Source organism: Oncorhynchus kisutch, unplaced genomic scaffold (genome assembly GCF_002021735.2).
Source record: "Oncorhynchus kisutch isolate 150728-3 unplaced genomic scaffold, Okis_V2 scaffold3846, whole genome shotgun sequence".
Lineage (NCBI taxonomy): Eukaryota > Metazoa > Chordata > Actinopteri > Salmoniformes > Salmonidae > Oncorhynchus > Oncorhynchus kisutch.
Window position 1 is genome coordinate 150072 of NW_022265791.1, and position 20684 is coordinate 170755.

At 48.4% G+C, this 20684-nt stretch overlaps 1 protein-coding gene across 1 annotated transcript in view; it reads left to right on the forward strand.

Annotated features, from left to right (window-relative positions):
- Positions 1-214: 214 nt before the first annotated feature.
- LOC116372023 (anoctamin-1) overlaps positions 215-20684 on the forward strand; it is a 145616-nt gene continuing 125146 nt past the window's right edge. Inside the window, exons 1-4 of the mRNA XM_031821090.1 lie at positions 215-397; positions 635-676; positions 11589-11984; positions 15547-15645. Of these exons, the coding sequence (XP_031676950.1) occupies positions 644-676; positions 11589-11984; positions 15547-15645 (528 nt within the window). The 5' untranslated portion in view covers positions 215-397; positions 635-643. The remainder of the gene's footprint in view (positions 398-634; positions 677-11588; positions 11985-15546; positions 15646-20684) is intronic.

Here is a 20684-nt window from a genome sequence, read left to right on the forward strand (position 1 = left end):
GGATACATACTTTTAATGGAGAATAAACACCAACAAGAGGCGTGGATACCTACTGCTCATTATTTAAAGGTCGTAGTATTTTTCGGTCTCATTGTAATGAAAAACAACAATTATTAATATGCGTTCTTCGTGCATGACAGTGCTTTCCACTTTAATTCCCTGAGCGCGTCGCCGTAGAAACCATCAGTATCACCTCACCTGTGAGCCCGGTTGTTCCCACTGGTTCCTCGTTACCGTAATTTATCAGGGAGCATCGACCAATCAACGCACCTGGGTGAACATGAGTTGAGCGTGTGCCAAACTTCCGAGGACGCGCGCAGTCAGAATCAACAGACTGATGAATCGACGGAACCTGTAGCTCAGACTCATAGCCCAATTAATTCACGGGGAGCTCCAGGTAGACTATAGTTTGATAAGTATCTAGATGAAACATGTGTGTAGGTCACAGCCTACTAATCTTGAGTCCCCTGCCAAGTGAGAGGCGCGTCGCTTTGCTCCCCCAAATTGACGGATTACCGAGATGCGCGTGCTGATAATGATGAGTTCTGCGCGTACAGCTGCTGCTACTATTCCGTTATTATTCTCCTCCCGGTCTAACGACACCGTTCCTTTATTCTCCTGTCTGTGTTTGTAGCGCTACAGAATGCATCAATACGCCAGCCAAGACAAGATTCCTGTAAGTAACTCCGCAAACGGTTGACTTTCTGCTAACTGTTGATTCTGCTCCTGCGTTTGTTTGTTATGACATGCCAAATCCTTTCCCAGTACGTACGTTTGCAAACTTTCCACGTGAACTGAAAACATGTTTTTGTTATAGAGTATTTTATGTCGCCTGGCTGGTTATTACTGTAGAGATTGTCCTCCATTTATGCTGTCAAGGAGAACCTCTCATCTAAAACGTCTTGCTGAATTATTTAACCCTACATTACCAGACTTGATATAACCTCATCAGTGGTCTCCAACCCTGGTCCTGTGGAGATACAGGGTTGTCATCAGTGGTCTCCAACCCTGGTCCTGTATAGATACAGGGTGGTCTCCAACACTGGTCCTGTGGCGGTAATGGGTTTGTCATCAGTGGTCTCCAACCCTGGTACTGTATAGATACAGGGTTGTCATCAGTGATCTCCAACCCTGGTCCTGTATAGATACAGGGAATCTCCAACCCTGGTCCTGTATAGACACAGGGAATCTCCAACCCTGGTCCTGTATAGTTACAGGGTGGTCTCCAACCCTGGCCCTGTGGAGGTACCGGGTTTGTCATCAGTGGTCTCCAACCCTGGTCCTGTATAGATACAGGGTGGTCATCAGTGGTCTCCAACCCTGGTCCTGTATAGATACAGGGAATCTCCAACCCTGGTCCTGTATAGTTACAGGGTGGTCATCAGTGGTCTCCAACCCTGGTCCTGTATAGATACAGGGTGGTCAACAGTAGTCTCCAACCCTGGTCGTGTATAGATACAGGGTGGTCTCCAACCCTGGTCGTGTATAGATACAGGGTGGTCTCCAACCCTGGTCGTGTATAGATACAGGGTGGTCTCCAACCCTGGTCGTGTATAGATACAGGGCGGTCTCCAACCCTGGTCGTGTATAGATACAGGGCGGTCTCCAACCCTGGTCGTGTATAGATACAGGGTGGTCTCCAACCCTGGTCGTGTATAGATACAGGGTGGTCTCCAACCCTGGTCGTGTATAGATACAGGGCGGTCTCCAACCCTGGTTGTGTATAGATACAGGGCGGTCTCCAACCCTGGTTGTGTATAGATACAGGGCGGTCTCCAACCCTGGTCGTGTATAGATACAGGGCGGTCTCCAACCCTGGTCGTGTATAGATACAGGGCGGTCTCCAACCCTGGTCGTGTATAGATACAGGGTGGTCTCCAACCCTGGTCGTGTATAGATACAGGGTGGTCTCCAACCCTGGTCGTGTATAGATACAGGGTGGTCTCCAACCCTGGTCGTGTATAGATACAGGGTGGTCTCCAACCCTGGTCGTGTATAGATACAGGGTGGTCTCCAACCCTGGTCGTGTATAGATACAGGGTGGTCTCCAACCCTGGACGTGTATAGATACAGGGTGGTCTCCAACCCTGGTCGTGTATAGATACAGGGTGGTCTCCAACCCTGGTCGTGTATAGATCGTGTATAGATACAGGGTGGTCTCCAACCCTGGTCGTGTATAGAGACAGGGTGGTCATCAGTACTCTCCAACCCTGGTCCTGTATAGCTACAGGGTGGTGTCCAACCCTGGTCGTGTATAGATACAGGGTGGTCTCCAACCCTGGTCGTGTATAGATACAGGGTGGTCTCCAACCCTGGTCGTGTATAGATACAGGGTGGTCTCCAACCCTGGTCGTGTATAGATACAGGGTGGTCATCAGTACTCTCCAACCCTGGTCCTGTATAGCTACAGGGTGGTCTCCAACCCTGGTCCTGCATAGTTACAGGGTGGTCTCCAACCCTGGTCCTGTATAGATACGGGGTGGTCTCCAACCCTGGTCCTGTATAGTTATGGGGTGGTCTCCAACCCTGGTCCTAGATAGATATAGGGTGGTCTCCAACCCTGGTCCTAGATAGATATAGGGTGGTCTCCAACCCTGGTCCTGCATAGTTACAGGGTGGTCTCCAACCCTGCTCCTGTGGAGATACAGGGTAGTCATCAGTGGTGTCCAACCCTGGTCCTGTATAGCTACAGGGTGGTTTCCAACCCTGGTACTGTATAGTTACAGGGTGGTCTCCAACCCTTGTCATGTATAGATACAGTGTGGTCATCAGGGGTCTCCAAGCCTGGTCCTGTATAGATACAGGGTGGTCATCAGTGGTCTCCATGCCTGGTCCTGTATAGATATAGGGTGGTCATCAGTGGTCTCCAACCATGGTCCTGTATAGATACAGGGTGGTCTCCAACCCTGGTCCTGTGGATATACAGGGTGGTCTCCAACCCTGGTCGTGTATAGATACAGGGTGGTCTCCAACCCTGGTCGTGTATAGATACAGGGTGGTCTCCAACCCTGGTCGTGTATAGATACAGTGTTGTCTCCAACCCTGGTCCTGTATAGATACAGGGTGGTCTCCAACCCTGGTCCTGTATAGTTACAGGGTGGTCTCCAACCCTGGTCCTGTATAGTTACAGGGTGGTCTCCAACCCTGGTCCTGTATAGTTACAGGGTGGTCTCCAACCCTGGTCCTGTATAGTTACAGGGTGGTCTCCAACCCTGGTCCTGCATAGATATAGGGTGGTCTCCAACCCTGGTCCTGCATAGTTACAGGGTGGTCTCCAACCCTGGTCCTGTGGAGATACAGGGTGGTCATCAGTGGTTTCCAACCCTGGTCCTGTATAGCTACAGGGTGGTTTCCAACCCTGGTCCTATATAGGTACAGTGTGGTCTCCAACCCTGGTCCTGTGGATATACAGGGTGGTCTCCAACCCTGGTCCTGTATAGTTACAGGGTGGTCCGCAACCCTTGTCCTGCATAGATATAGGGTGGTCTCCAACCCTGGTCCTGTATAGTTACGGGGAGGTCTCCAACCCTGGTCCTGCATAGATGTAGGGTGGTCTCCAACCCTGATCCTGCATAGTTACAGGGTGGTCTCCAACCCTGCTCCTGTGGAGATACAGGGTAGTCATCAGTGGTTTCCAATCCTGGTCCTGTATAGCTACAGGGTGGTTTCCAACCCTGGTACTGTATCGTTACAGGGTGGTCTCCAACCCTGGTCATGTATAGATACAGTGTGGTCATCAGGGGTCTCCAAGCCTGGTCCTGTATAGATACAGGGTGGTCATCAGTTGTCTCCATGCCTGGTCCTGTACAGATATAGGGTGGTCATCAGTGGTCTCCAACCATGGTCCTGTATAGATACAGTGTGGTCTCCAACCCTGGTCGTGTATAGATACAGTGTGGTCTCCAACCCTGGTCCTGTATAGATACAGGGTGGTCTCCAACCCTGGTCCTGTATAGATACAGGGTGGTCTCCAACCCTGGTCCTGTGGATATACAGGGTGGTCTCCAACCCTGGTCGTGTATAGATACAGTGTGGTCTCCAATCCTGGTCCTGTATAGATACAGGGTGGTCTCCAACCCTGGTCATGTATAGATACAGTGTGGTCATCAGGGGTCTCCAAGCCTGGTCCTGTATAGATACAGGGTGGTCATCAGTTGTCTCCATGCCTGGTCCTGTACAGATATAGGGTGGTCATCAGTGGTCTCCAACCATGGTCCTGTATAGATACAGGGTGGTCTCCAACCCTCGTCCTGTGGATATACAGGGTGGTCTCCAACCCTGGTCCTGCATAGTTACAGGGTGGTCTCCAACCCTGGTCCTGCATAGTTACAGGGTGGTCTCCAACCCTGGTCCTGTGGAGATACAGGGTGGTCATCAGTGGTTTCCAACCCTGGTCCTGGGTGGTCTCCAACCCTGGTCCTGTATAGTTACAGGGTGGTCTCCAACCCTGGTCATGTATAGATACAGTGTGGTCATCAGTGTCCCCAAGCCTGGTCCTGTATAGATACAGGGTGGTCATCAGTGGTCTCCAAGCCTGGTCCTGTATAGATATAGGGTGGTCTACAGTGGTCTCCAACCATGGTCCTGTATAGATACAGGGTGGTCTCCAACCATTGTCCTGTATAGATACAGCGTGGTCATCAGTGGTCTCCAACCCTGGTCGTGTATAGATACAGGGTGGTCTCCAACCCTGGTCCTGTATAGTTACAGGGTGGTCTCCAACCATGGTCCTGTGTAGATACAGCGTGGTCATCAGTGGTCTCCAACCCTGGTCGTGTATAGATACAGTGTGGTCTCCAACCCTGGTCGTGTATAGATACAGTGTGGTCTCCAACCCTGGTCCTGTATAGATACAGTGTGGTCTCCAACCCTGGTCCTGTATAGATACAGGGTGGTCTCCAACCCTGGTCCTGTATAGATACAGGGTGGTCTCCAACCCTGGTCCTGTATAGATACAGGGTGGTCTCCAACCCTGGTCCTGTGGATATACAGGGTGGTCTCCAACCCTGGTCGTGTATAGATACAGTGTGGTCTCCAACCCTGGTCCTGTATAGATACAGGGTGGTCTCCAACCCTGGTCATGTATAGATACAGTGTGGTCATCAGGGGTCTCCAAGCCTGGTCCTGTATAGATACAGGGTGGTCATCAGTTGTCTCCATGCCTGGTCCTGTACAGATATAGGGTGGTCATCAGTGGTCTCCAACCATGGTCCTGTATAGATACAGGGTGGTCTCCAACCCTGGTCCTGTGGATATACAGGGTGGTCTCCAACCCTGGTTGTGTATAGATACAGGGTGGTATCCAACCCTGGTCCTGTATAGTTACAGGGTGGTCTCCAACCCTGGTCCTGTATAGTTACAGGGTGGTCTCCAACCCTGGTCCTGTATAGTTACAGGGTGGTCTCCAACCCCGGTCCTGTATAGTTACATGGTGGTCTCCAACCCTGGTCCTGCATAGATATAGGGTGGTCTCCAACCCTGGTCCTGCATAGATATAGGGTGGTCTCCAACCCTGGTCCTGCATAGATATAGGGTGGTCTCCAACCCTGGTCCTGCATAGATATAGGGTGGTCTCCAACCCTGGTCCTGCATAGTTACAGGGTGGTCTCCAACCCTGGTCCTGTGGAGATACAGGGTGGTCATCAGTGGTTTCCAACCCTGGTCCTGTATAGCTACAGGGTGGTTTCCAACCCTGGTACTGTATCGTTACAGGGTGGTCTCCAACCCTGGTCATGTATAGATACAGTGTGGTCATCAGGGGTCTCCAAGCCTGGTCCTGTATAGATACAGGGTGGTCATCAGTTGTCTCCATGCCTGGTCCTGTACAGATATAGGGTGGTCATCAGTGGTCTCCAACCATGGTCCTGTATAGATACAGTGTGGTCTCCAACCCTGGTCGTGTATAGATACAGTGTGGTCTCCAACCCTGGTCCTGTATAGATACAGGGTGGTCTCCAACCCTGGTCCTGTATAGATACAGGGTGGTCTCCAACCCTGGTCCTGTGGATATACAGGGTGGTCTCCAACCCTGGTCGTGTATAGATACAGTGTGGTCTCCAATCCTGGTCCTGTATAGATACAGGGTGGTCTCCAACCCTGGTCATGTATAGATACAGTGTGGTCATCAGGGGTCTCCAAGCCTGGTCCTGTATAGATACAGGGTGGTCATCAGTTGTCTCCATGCCTGGTCCTGTACAGATATAGGGTGGTCATCAGTGGTCTCCAACCATGGTCCTGTATAGATACAGGGTGGTCTCCAACCCTCGTCCTGTGGATATACAGGGTGGTCTCCAACCCTGGTCCTGCATAGTTACAGGGTGGTCTCCAACCCTGGTCCTGCATAGTTACAGGGTGGTCTCCAACCCTGGTCCTGTGGAGATACAGGGTGGTCATCAGTGGTTTCCAACCCTGGTCCTGGGTGGTCTCCAACCCTGGTCCTGTATAGTTACAGGGTGGTCTCCAACCCTGGTCATGTATAGATACAGTGTGGTCATCAGTGTCCCCAAGCCTGGTCCTGTATAGATACAGGGTGGTCTACAGTGGTCTCCAACCATGGTCCTGTATAGATACAGGGTGGTCTCCAACCCTGGTCCTGTATAGTTACAGGGTGGTCTCCAACCATGGTCCTGTGTAGATACAGCGTGGTCATCAGTGGTCTCCAACCCTGGTCGTGTATAGATACAGTGTGGTCTCCAACCCTGGTCGTGTATAGATACAGTGTGGTCTCCAACCCTGGTCCTGTATAGATACAGGGTGGTCTCCAACCCTGGTCCTGTATAGATACAGGGTGGTCTCCAACCCTGGTCCTGTATAGATACAGGGTGGTCTCCAACCCTGGTCCTGTGGATATACAGGGTGGTCTCCAACCCTGGTCGTGTATAGATACAGTGTGGTCTCCAACCCTGGTCCTGTATAGATACAGGGTGGTCTCCAACCCTGGTCATGTATAGATACAGTGTGGTCATCAGGGGTCTCCAAGCCTGGTCCTGTATAGATACAGGGTGGTCATCAGTTGTCTCCATGCCTGGTCCTGTACAGATATAGGGTGGTCATCAGTGGTCTCCAACCATGGTCCTGTATAGATACAGGGTGGTCTCCAACCCTGGTCCTGTGGATATACAGGGTGGTCTCCAACCCTGGTTGTGTATAGATACAGGGTGGTATCCAACCCTGGTCCTGTATAGTTACAGGGTGGTCTCCAACCCTGGTCCTGTATAGTTACAGGGTGGTCTCCAACCCTGGTCCTGTATAGTTACAGGGTGGTCTCCAACCCCGGTCCTGTATAGTTACATGGTGGTCTCCAACCCTGGTCCTGCATAGATATAGGGTGGTCTCCAACCCTGGTCCTGCATAGATATAGGGTGGTCTCCAACCCTGGTCCTGCATAGATATAGGGTGGTCTCCAACCCTGGTCCTGCATAGATATAGGGTGGTCTCCAACCCTGGTCCTGCATAGTTACAGGGTGGTCTCCAACCCTGGTCCTGTGGAGATACAGGGTAGTCATCAGCGGTCTCCAACCCTGGTCGTGTATAGACACATGGTGGTCTCCAACCCTGGTCGTGTATAGACACAGGGTGGTCTCCAACCCTGGTCGTGTATAGACACATGGTGGTCTCCAACCCTGGTCGTGTATAGACACAGGGTGGTCTCCAACCCTGGTCGTGTATAGACACAGGGTGGTCTCCAACCCTGGTCGTGTATAGACACAGGGTGGTCTCCAACCCTGGTCGTGTATAGACACAGGGTGGTCTCCAACCCTGGTCGTGTATAGACCCAGGGTGGTCCCCAACCCTGGTCCTGTGCAGGGAGTGCAGGCTTTAGTTCCAGCCCAGCACTAACACCTGATTGCACAAGTCAAGGTGATGATGAGTTGATTTGTTGAATCGTGTGTGTTCAGATATAAATAGATTATGTAGAATATGGTGTCAGGTCTATGTACCGTACCAGTCAGAAGTTTGGACACATTTACTCATTCCAGGGTTTTTCTTTATTTTTAAACCGTTTTTCTACATTGTAGATTAACAGTGAAGACAAAAACCATGAAATAACACATATGGAATAATATAGTAGCCAAACGAGTGTTAAACAAATCAACATATATTTGAGATTCTTCGAAGTAGCCACCCTTTGTCGTGATGACAGCTTTGCACACTCTTGGCATTCTCTCAACCAGCTTCATGGGGTAGTCACCTGGAATGCATTTCAATTAACAGGTGTGCCTTCTTAAAAGTTAAGGTGTTTGAGCCAGTCAGTTGTCAAGTTGACAAGGTAGAGGTGGTATACAGTTTAGGATCTAGTTTAGGATCTCACCCTCCTTTTTATTTAGGATTGGTGGAACTACATTCTGGAACTACAGTCTGACAGGGTAAATAGTTGTACTGCAGTAGGCTCCCCCACAGAGTTACAGGAGGCTCCCCCACAGCAAAGTGAAATGACAGTCCATCATTACTTTAAGACATGAAAGTCAGTTAATCCGGAACATTTCAGGAACATTTTATTCAAGTACAGTGGCAAAATCCATTAAGCGCTATGATGAAACTGGCTCTCATGAGGACCGCCACAGGAAAGAAAGACCCAGAGTAACCTCTGCTGCAGAGGTTAAGTTCATTAGAGTTAACTGGCTCTCATGAGGACCACCACAGGAAAGAAAGACCCAGAGTAACCTCTGCTGCAGAGGTTAAGTTCATTAGAGTTAACTGGCTCATGAGGACCACCACAGGAAAGAAAGACCCAGAGTTACCTCTGCTGCAGAGGTTAAGTTCATTAGAGTTAACTGGCTCTCATGAGGACCGCCACAGGAAAGAAAGACCCAGAGTAACCTCTGCTGCAGAGGTTAAGTTCATTAGAGTTAACTGGCTCTCATGAGGACCACCACAGGAAAGAAAGACCCAGAGTTACCTCTGCTGCAGAGGTTAAGTTCATTAGAGTTAACTGGCTCTCATGAGGACCACCACAGGAAAGAAAGACCCAGAGTTACCTCTGCTGCAGAGGTTAAGTTCATTAGAGTTAACTGGCTCTCATGAGGACCACCACAGGAAAGAAAGACCCAGAGTTACCTCTGCTGCAGAGGTTAAGTTCATTAGAGTTAACTGGCTCTCATGAGGACCACCACAGGAAAGAAAGACCCAGAGTTACCTCTGCTGCAGAGGTTAAGTTCATTAGAGTTAACTGGCTCTCATGAGGACCACCACAGGAAAGAAAGACCCAGAGTTACCTCTGCTGCAGAGGTTAAGTTCATTAGAGTTAACTGGCTCTCATGAGGACCACCACAGGAAAGAAAGACCCAGAGTTACCTCTGCTGCAGAGGTTAAGTTCATTAGAGTTAACTGGCTCTCATGAGGACCACCACAGGAAAGAAAGACCCAGAGTTACCTCTGCTGCAGAGGTTAAGTTCATTAGAGTTAACTGGCTCTCATGAGGACCACCACAGGAAAGAAAGACCCAGAGTTACCTCTGCTGCAGAGGTTAAGTTCATTAGAGTTAACTGGCTCTCAGATTGCAGTTCGGAGGAGACTGTGATTTGTTTTCTTTTTATTTCACCTTTATTTAACCAGGTAGGCTAGTTGAGAACACCTTTATTTAACCAGGTAGGCTAGTTGAGAACACCTTTATTTAACCAGGTAGGCTAGTTGAGAACACCTTTATTTAACCAGGTAGGCTAGTTGGGAACACCTTTATTTAACCAGGTAGGCTAGTTGAGAACACCTTTATTTAACCAGGTAGGCTAGTTGAGAACACCTTTATTTAACCAGGTAGGCTAGTTGAGAACAAGTTCTCATTTACAACTGCGACCTCATTTCCAACATGGCTACCACAGCTTTCTGCAGGGATACGCCATCCCATCTGATTTGGGCTTAGTCCCACTATCATTTGTTTTCCACAGGACGATGACTCAAAACACACCTCCAGGCTGTGGAAGGGCTATTTGATCGAAAAGCAGAGTGGTGAGTGCTGCATCAGATGACCTGGGCTCCACAATCACCTGACCTTAACCCAATTCAGATGGTTTGGGATAAGTTGGACCGCAGTGTGAAGGAAAAGCAGCCAACAAGTGCTCAGCTTATGTGGGAACTCCTTCAAGACTGTTGGAAAAGCATTCCAGGTGAAGCTGGTTGAGAGAAGGCCTAAAATGTGCAAAGCTGTCATCATGGCAAAGGGTGGCTACTTTGAAGAATTAAAATATTTAGATTTGAACACTTGTTTTGGTTACTACATGATTCCAGATGTGTTATTTCATAGTTTCGATGTCTTTACCATTATTCTACAATGTAGAACATATAAAACATAAAGAAAACCTCTTGAATGAGTAGGTGTCAACATCTGACTGGTACTGTACAACTTCTGCATCTTTCAATAAAGTTGACCTGCTATTCACCCTCCTCAGAACCAGGGAGGGGTGTGTTCATCTCAGAACCAGGGAGGGGTGTGTTCATCTCAGAACCAGGGAGGGGTGTGTTCATCTCAGAACCAGGGAGGGGTGTGTTCATCTCAGAACCAGGGAGGGGTGTGTTCATCTCAGAACCAGGGAGGGGTGTGTTCATCTCAGAACCAGGGAGGGGTGTGTTCATCTCAGAACCAGGGAGGGGTGTGTTCATCTCAGAACCAGGGAGGGGTGTGTTCATCTCTGTTTTAGATTTTTGTTGTTGAATTTAGCTACTTCTGCCCTACTGAACAGTGACTGACCAGTCCCCTGTCTGTCTCCTCTCCTCCAGGGAGGGGGTGTTAGTTACTGACCAGTCCCCTCTCCTCCAGGGAGGGGGTGTTAGTTACTGACCAGTCCCCTCTCCTCCAGGGAGGGGGTGTTAGTTACTGACCAGTCCCCTCTCCTCCAGGGAGGGGGTGTTAGTTACTGACCAGTCCCCTCTCCTCCAGGGAGGGGGTGTTAGTTACTGACCAGTCCCCTCTCCTCCAGGGAGGGGGTGTTAGTTACTGACCAGTCCCCTCTCCTCCAGGGAGGGGGTGTTAGTTACTGACCAGTCCCCTCTCCTCCAGGGAGGGGGTGTTAGTTACTGACCAGTCCCCTCTCCTCCAGGGAGGGGGTGTTAGTTACTGACCAGTCTCCTCTCCTCCAGGGAGGGGGTGTTAGTTACTGACCAGTCCCCTCTCCCCCAGGGAGGGGGTGTTAGTTACTGACCAGTCCCCTCTCCTCCAGGGAGGGGGTGTTAGTTACTGACCAGTCCCCTCTCCTCCAGGGAGGGGGTGTTAGTTACTGACCAGTCCCCTCTCCTCCAGGGAGGGGGTGTTAGTTACTGACCAGTCCCCTCTCCTCCAGGGAGGGGGTGTTAGTTACTGACCAGTCCCCACTCCTCTCCTCCAGGGAGGGGGTGTTAGTTACTGACCAGTCCCCTCTCCTCTCCTCCAGGGAGGGGGTGTTAGTTACTGACCAGTCCCCTCTCCTCTCCTCCAGGGAGGGGGTGTTAGTTACTGACCAGTCCCCTCTCCTCTCCTCCAGGGAGGGGGTGTTAGTTACTGACCAGTCCCCTCTCCTCTCCTCCAGGGAGGGGGTGTTAGTTACTGACCAGTCCCCTCTCCTCTCCTCCAGGGAGGGGGTGTTAGTTACTGACCAGTCCCCTCTCCTCTCTTCCAGGGTGGGGGTGTTGGGCTAGCGGCCCCCCAGGATGGCCAAAGTTCTTGTCAGTTCTTCTCAGATGGCCGGAGGAAGGTGGACTATGTTCTGGTGTTCTACCAACGCAAACAGATCTCTGTGAGGGGCAGCGACCGGCTGCACCGTCTCTCCGCCCCTCCACACCCTCCTCATCGCCTCTCTGTCATCTCCAATGGTAGCTCCACCCTCTCCGGCCCTGTGGGGGGTTTGGGATGTGCAGCCGGGCAGCGGAGTGCGGGGGACGGGGAGGTGTGTGTGGACCTGGCGGTGGAGGTGGAATTAGAGGCGGACCCAGCTGAAGGAGAGATGGTGCTGATCAGGGAGGAGTTTGAGGCCAGGCTACTGGAGGCGGGGCTTGAGATGGAGAGAGACACCGAGGTGAGAGACCAACCGTTCTGTGTGTGTGTGTGTGTGTGTGTGTGTGCGCTCTGTGGTTGCTGGTCTGGTGTTATTTCTGGTGAAATGTATCATTATCGCTGCAGTTTAAAAAAATAACAAAGTAATTAACAAATCAATTTGTAATATTTCACATTGCTCACCTAATGAAAAGTAAGGGGAATTTGACCATAAATATATTTTCACTTGTATTTCTAGTCCATCCACCATGCATGCGGTCTGGAAATATCGTCATTTAGTGTACGTTTGCATCCTAGTTAAAGAAACACCCGTCTTTCAAAAAGTTGCATTGCCATCACCATATGAGACTCTGCTCTTCCGCCCTGCTCTTCTAGCCCAGTGATTCTCAGAAAGCAGCAGACGTTAACTGACTCTACCTCTCGGGCTGTTCAACCAAGCAGCAGACGTTAACTGACTCTACCTCTCGGGCTGTTCAACCAAGCAGCAGACGTTTTAACTGACTCTACCTCTCGGGCTGTTCAACCAAGCAGCAGACGTTAACTGACTCTACCTCTCGCGTTGTTCAACCAAGCAGCAGACGTTAACTGACTCTACCTCTCGTGTTGTTCAACCAAGCAGCAGACGTTAACTGACTCTACCTCTCGTGTTGTTCAACCAAGCAGCAGACGTTAACTGACTCTACCTCTCGTGTTGTTCAACCAAGCAGCAGACGTTAACTGACTCTACCTCTCGCGTTGTTCAACCCAAAGGTGGGCGTGTAGTCCCAATGATCTTCTGTGACCAATGTTTACTAGAGCCCTGCACGGGCATGTATTTTAACCCCGAATCCTACCCATACCCGCAACGTTCAGGCCCCACCCTACCCAGGCCCAGTTGCGCTGCCTGAAACCCAAAATGAGAAATGACTTATTCCCTTAGTAAAGCCATTAGTCGCTCCACTCTGTGTGTCACCCTCACTCTGCATGCGCTCTGCTCATAGTGGCTCTGTATGGCTCACAGCGTTGTACCAGAACTTCAGTTGCTTGGCAATTTCTCGCATGGAATAACCTTCATTTCTCAGAACAAGAATAGACCGAGTTTCAGAAGAAAGTTCTTTGTTTCTGGACATTTTGAGCCTGTAATCAAACCCACAAATGCTGATGCTCCAGATACTCAACTAGTCTAAAGAAGGCCAGTTGTATTGCTTCTTTAATCAGAACAACAATTTCAGCTAGGCTAACATAATTGCAAAAGGGTTTTCTAATGATCAATTAGCCTTTTTAAAATGATACACTTGGATTAGCTAACACAACATGCCATTGGAACACAGGAGTGATGGTTGCTGATAATGGGCCTCTGTAGATATTCCATATACATGTTGCTTTGTCATTGTGGTGTATTCTGTGTAGATCGCTGAGAAAAGGATACATCTATTTTATATTCAGCTGTAGGAGCTGGGTTCTACAGTATGAACCCCTGCTGTCTCTGGCTCCACACCCACCCGGCCATCTAGATGTGTATAAGCTAATGATCCATCTGACATTCCTTGTGTAAACTTAAATAGTGTATTACCATATAATGTTTTGTATGTTCTCTATAGTTAGTGGTATGTACATGAAAAGTTAGCAGTTAGATTTGGGTCATTTTAGGTGAAAACAAAGGGTTCGATCCTTGAGGATTTATGACATGAAGGTCAGTCAATCCGGATAATTTCAAGAACTTTGAACATTCCTTCAAGTGCAGTCGCAAAAACCATCAAACGCTATGATGAAACTGGCTCTCATGAGGACCACCACAGGAAAGGAAGACCGTGATTTACCTCCGCTACAGAGGATCAGTTCATTAGAGTTACCAGCCTTAGAAATTGCAGCCCAAATAAATGCTTCAGAGTTCAAGTAACAGACACATCTCAACATCAACTGTTCAGAGGAGACTGTGTGAATCAGGCCAACTGTTCAGAGGAGACTGTGTGAATCAGGCCAACTGTTCAGAGGAGACTGTGTGAATCAGGTCAACTGTTCAGAGGAGACTGTGTGAATCAGGTCAACTGTTCAGAGGAGACTGTGTGAATCAGGCCAACTGCTCAGAGGAGACTGTGTGAATCAGGTCAACTGCTCAGAGGAGACTGGGTGAATCAGGTCAACTGTTCAGAGGAGACTGTGTGAATCAGGCCTTCATGGTCGAATTACTGCAAAGAAACCACTACTAAAGGACACCAATAAGAAGAAGAGACTTTGGCCAAGAAACATGAAATCTGTCCTTTTTTGTCAGAGTCCAAATTTGAGATTGTTGGTTACAACCGCCGTGTCTTTGTGAGACGAAGAGTAGGTGAACGGAGGATCTCCACATGTGTGGTTCCTACCGTGACGCATGGAGGAGGTGTGGGGGTGCTTTGCTGGTGACACTGTGATTTATTTTTTTGAATTCAAGACACACTTAACCAGCATGGCTACCACAGCATTCTGCCGCGATACGTCATCCCATGGGTTTGCGCTTAGTCCGACTATCATTTGTTTTTCAACAGTACAATGACCCCAAACACACCTCCAGGCTGTGGAAGGGCTATTTGACCAAGAAGGAGAGTGATGGAGTGCTGCATCAGATGACCTGGCCTCCACAATCACCCGACCTCAACCCAATTGAGATGGTTTGGGATGAGTTGGACCGCAGAGTGAAAAGCAGCCAACAAATGCTTAGCATATGTGGGAACTCCTTCTATACATTCCAGGTGACGACCTCATGAAGCTGGTTGAGAGAAGGCCAATCGTGTGCAAAGCTGTCAAGGCAAAGGGTGGCTAATTTGAATCTAAAATATATTTTGATTTGTTTATCAATGTGTTATTTCATAATTTTTATGTGTTCACTATTTTATAATGGATAAATAGTAAAATAAAGAAAAACCCTTGAATGAGTAGGTGTGTCCAAACGGTTGACTGGTACTGTGTGTATATATTTAATACAGAATAGCTAAAGAATAAGTGAAACTTGAAAAATTCTCCAATGGATTTTGATCATTTGCTGTTAAAGTGGAGGACCGTCTCCTATTTCCTAGTTCCAAAGCTCAGGTGGCCAAGTGTCGGCAACGGAGACGAGCTGTTGGTTCAGCCAAAGATGATCTATTATACTGCTAAGTCGCGACTCGCAAATAGGAACAACTGAGTTTCTGATGAATTAACAACGCCATACTGGAGAGTGGTAACATTGAAATAGGGTTGGGAGGTGGTGGGCGGGGTTGGGAGGTGGTGGGCGGGTTTGCAATCCTACCTGACTGTTGGTTCCCACCACCTGTCCTCCTGGTATTAAACTATGGTTCCTACCTGTTAGTTACTATCCTCTGTCCTCCTCCTGGTATTAAACTATGGTTCCTACCTGTTGGTTGGTTACTATCCTCTGTCCTCCCCCTGGTATTAAACTATGGTTCCTACCTGTTGGTTACTGTCCTCCTTCTGGTATTAAATTATGGTTCCTACCTGTTGGTTACTATCCTCTGTCCTCCCCCTGGTATTAAACTATGGTTCCTACCTGTTGGTTGGTTACTATCCTCTGTCCTCCCCCTGGTATTAAACTATGGTTCCTACCTGTTGGTTACTGTCCTCTCCCCCAGGTCAGGGTCTACGGGCCCAGCTTCACGAGACTCCATGTCCCCTGGCAGGTCCTGAGCAGAGAGGCAGAGTTCCTCAAGATCAAAATCCCCACTAAGAAGGTGAGACCTCCACCACTTTACAGCCGTGTGTGTGTGTGTAATCCTATGGATGGATCCTCCCCTAACACAAACAGGGGGTTAATCTCAGTGTTGCCCTGCACCTTTTTTAAATGTTTTTTTTAACTCATTCGTTGTTGTTGCCTTGTTTATAGTAGTTTAACGGTCTTTAATGTTGCATCAGATCGCCCCTCGGGCTACAGTAGAGCCACATGAAGACACGGTGGGATTATTCTCCTACTTGGATTACATTTGCTGGTACCTGAAACATTATGTGAATCAAACACACTACAGCAGAGACTTGTCTTTTACAATGTAACAACTCACATTGGGGAAAATGGACCAAAGGGGACATACTTCATTGGAACGCCGACTGCGAGCCAGGAGGTCTAATCGCCCAACATCAGTGCCCGACCTCACTAATACTGTTGTGGCTGAATGGAAGCAAGTCCCCACAGCAATGTTCCAACATCTAGTGGAAAGCCTTCCCAGAAGAGTGGAGGCTGTTATAGCAGCAATGTTCCAACATCTAGTGGAAAGCCTTCCCAGAAGAGTGGAGGCTGTTATAGCAGCAATGTTCCAACATCTAGTGGAAAGCCTTCCCAGAAGAGTGGAGGCTGTTATAGCAACAATGTTCCAACATCTAGTGGAAAGCCTTCCCAGAAGAGTGGAGGCTGTTATAGCAGCAAAGAGGGGACCTACTCCATATTAAATCCCATGATTTTGCATGAGCAGGTGTCCACATACTTTTGGTCAAGTAGTGTATGTGGACACCTGCTCGTTGTGCAGCTCATTCCAAAATGGCACTCCAGCCAAAGCTTAGCATTGCGCATGGTGATCTTAGGCTTGTGTGCGGCTGCTCAGCCATGGAAACCCATTTCACGAAGATCCCGACTGACAGAAATGAATGAAATGGTCTTTTTCCCCCTCATCAATCTACATACGATACCCCATAATGACGAAACAAAAACAGGTTTGTAGAGTTTTTTTGCACATAAATAAAAAAAAGCTGAAATAACACACTTGCATTTTCAGACCCCATAGTTAGTACTTTGTTGAAGCAGCGATGACAGCCTGGAGTCTTCTTGGGTACAAGCTTGACTCTCCTGTATTTGGAGAGTTTCTCCCATTCCTCTCTTCAGATCAATCAAATGTATTTACATAGCTCTTCTTACATCAGCTGATGTCACAAAGTGCTGCACAGAAACCCAGCATAAATCCCCAAACGGCAAGAAATGCAGGTGTAGAAGCACGGTGGCTAGGAGAAACTCCCTAGAATGGCCAAAACCTGGTTCCTCTCTAGGTTATGAGAGGTGGCCAGTCCTCTTCTGGCTGTGCCGGGTTGAGATTATAACTGAACACGGCCAAGATGTTCATAGATGACCAGCAGGGTCAAATAATAATAATCACAGTGGTTGTAGGTCAGCACCTCAGGAGAAAATGTCAGTTGGCTTTTTATAGCCGGTCATTCAGAGTATCTCTACCGCTCCTACTGTCTCGAGAGAGTTGAAAACACCAGGTCTGGGGCAAGCTCTGTAAGGCTGGATGGAGAGCGTCACGGCACAGCTATATTCAGGTCTCTTCAGAAATGTTTGATCGGGTTCAAAACCGGTCTCAGGCTGGGCCACTCAAGGACAGTCGGAGACTCGTCCCGAAGCCACTCCTGAGTTGTCTTGGATGTGTGCTTAGGGTCATTGTCCTGTTGGAAGGTGAACCTTCGCTCCAGTCAGGTCCTGAGCGCTCTGGTTTTCATCAAGGATCTCTGTACTTTGCTCTGTTCATCTTTGCCTTGATCATCACTAGTCTCCCAATCCCTGCTGCCAAAAAATATCCCCTCAGCATGATGCTGCCACCACCATGCTTCACCGTAGGGATGGTGTCAGGTTTCCTCCAGACGTAACGCTTGGCAATCAGGCCAAGGAGTTAAATCTTGGTTTCATCAGACCAGGGAATCTTGTTTCTCATGGTCTGAGAGTCTTTCTTTAGTTCCCTTTTGGCAAACTCCATGGGGGTGTCATGTGCCTTTTACTGAGGAGTGGCTTCCGTTTGCCCACTCTACCATAAAGTCCTGATTGGTGGAGTGTTGCAGAGATGGTTGTCCTTCTGGAAAGTTCTCCCATCTCCACAGAGGACCTGTCAGTGACGATTGATATTTTGGTCACCTCGCTGACCAAGGTCCTTCTTCCACGATTGCTCAGTTTGGCTGGCCGGCCAGCCCTAGGAAGATTCTTGACATTATGGGGTATTCTGTGTAGATTACTGAGTTACATTTATTTATTTAATACATTTTGGAAAAAGGCTGTAACATAACAAAATGTAGGAAAGTCAAGGGGTCTGAAAACTTTCTGAAGGAACTGTATATAGAGGTACTATCACTGCTCCCGTTCCACCTCCCCTGATGTGGAGGTACGGTCACTGCTCCCGTTCCACCTCCCCTGATGTGGAGGTACTGTCACTGTCACTGCTCCCGTTCCACCTCCCCTGATGGGGAGGTACTGTCACTGCTCCCGTTCCACCTATCTGGGCAGAGCCCTCTCGATCCCTCTACCTGGGCAGGGCCCTCTCCTTCCCTCTACCTGGGCAGAGCCCTCTCCATCTCTCTACCTGGGCAGAGCCCTCTCCATCCCTCTACCTGGGCAGAGCCCTCTCCATCCCTCTACCTGGGCAGAGCCCTCTCCATCCCTCTACCTGGGCAGAGCCCTCTCCATCCCTCTACCTGGGCAGAGCCCTCTCCATCCCTCTACCTGGGCAGAGCCCTCTCCATCCCTCTACCTGGGCAGAGCCCTCTCCATCCCTCTACCTGGGCAGAGCCCTCTCCATCCCTCTACCTGGGCAGGGCCCTCTCCATCCCTCTACCTGGGCAGGGCCCTCTCCATCCCTCTACCTGGGCAGGGCCCTCTCCATCCCTCTACCTGGGCAGGGCCCTCTCCATCCCTCTACCTGGGCAGGGCCCTCTCCATCCCTCTACCTGGGCAGGGCCCTCTCCATCCCTCTACCTGGGCAGGGCCCTCTCCATCCCTCTACCTGGGCAGGGCCCTCTCCATCCCTCTACCTGGGCAGGGCCCTCTCCATCCCTCTACCTGGGCAGGGCCCTCCAGAAGGCCAACACAATAGAGGTTGACTCTTCCCATCTACTCCACCCTGAATTCCAGCCCCTGCCCTCTGGCTGCAGGTACAGACTGACCTGAAGTCTTAAAGAATTCGGGCCAAGTTCTCTTTTATTGCAATTCTGCAACTTACCAAAATGTTGGCGTGATTGCACATTTACATGCAGTCTGTTTTGACTTTACATGCAGTCTGTTTTGACTTTACATGCAGTCTGTTTGGACTTTACATGCAGTCTGTTTGGACTTTACATGCAGTCTGTTTGGACTTTACATGCAGTCTGTTTGGACTTTACATGCAGTCTGTTTGGACTTTACATGCAGTCTGTTTGGACTTTACATGCAGTCTGTTTTGACTTTACATGCAGTCTGTTTTGACTTTACATGGAGTCTGTTTGACTTTACATGCAGTCTGTTTGACTTTACATGCAGTCTGTTTTGACTTTACATGCAGTCTGTTTTGACTTTACATGGAGTCTGTTTTGACTTTACATGCAGTCTGTTTTGACTTTACATGCAGTCTGTTTTGACTTTACATGCAGTCTGTTTTGACTTTACATGCAGTCTGTTTTGACTTTACATGCAGTCTGTTTTGACTTTACATGGAGTCTGTTTTGACTTTACATGCAGTCTGTTTGGACTTTACTTACATGCAGTCTGTTTGGACTTTACTTACATGCAGTCTGTTTGGACTTTCCTTACATGCAGTCTGTTTGGACTTTACTTACATGCAGTCTGTTTTGACTTTACATGGAGTCTGTTTTGACTTTACATGCAGTCTGTTTGGACTTTACATGCAGTCTGTTTGGACTTTACATGCAGTCTGTTTGGACTTTACTTACATGCAGTCTGTTTTGACTTTACATGGAGGCTGTTTGACTTTACATGCAGTCTGTTTTGACTTTACATGGAGTCTGTTTTGACTTTACATGCAGTCTGTTTTGACTTTACATGCAGTCTGTTTTGACTTTACATGCAGTCTGTTTTGACTTTACATGCAGTCTGTTTTGACTTTACATGCAGTCTGTTTTGACTTTACATGGAGTCTGTTTTGACTTTACATGCAGTCTGTTTGGACTTTACTTACATGCAGTCTGTTTGGACTTTACTTACATGCAGTCTGTTTGGACTTTCCTTACATGCAGTCTGTTTGGACTTTACTTACATGCAGTCTGTTTTGACTTTACATGGAGTCTGTTTTGACTTTACATGCAGTCTGTTTGGACTTTACATGCAGTCTGTTTGGACTTTACATGCAGTCTGTTTGGACTTTACTTACATGCAGTCTGTTTTGACTTTACATGGAGGCTGTTTGACTTTACATGCAGTCTGTTTTGACTTTACATGGAGTCTGTTTTGACTTTACATGCAGTCTGTTTGGACTTTACTTACATGCAGTCTGTTTGAACTTTACATGCAGTCTGTTTGGACTTTACTTACATGCAGTCTGTTTGGACTTTACTTACATGCAGTCTGTTTGGACTTTACTTACATGCAGTCTGTTTTGACTTTACATGCAGTCTGTTTTGACTTTACATGCAGTCTGTTTTGACTTTACATGGAGTCTGTTTTGACTTTACATGCAGTCTGTTTGGACTTTACATGCAGTCTGTTTGGACTTTACTTACATGCAGTCTGTTTTGACTTTACATGGGGGCTGTTTGACTTTACATGCAGTCTGTTTTGACTTTACATGGAGTCTGTTTTGACTTTACATGCAGTCTGTTTGGACTTTACTTACATGCAGTCTGTTTGAACTTTACTTACATGCAGTCTTTGACTTTACATGCAGTCTGTTTGGACTTTACATGCAGTCTGTTTGGACTTTACTTACATGCAGTCTGTTTGGACTTTACTTACATGCAGTCTGTTTTGACTTTACTTACATGCAGTCTGTTATGACTTTACTTACATGCAGTCTGTTTTGACTTTACATGG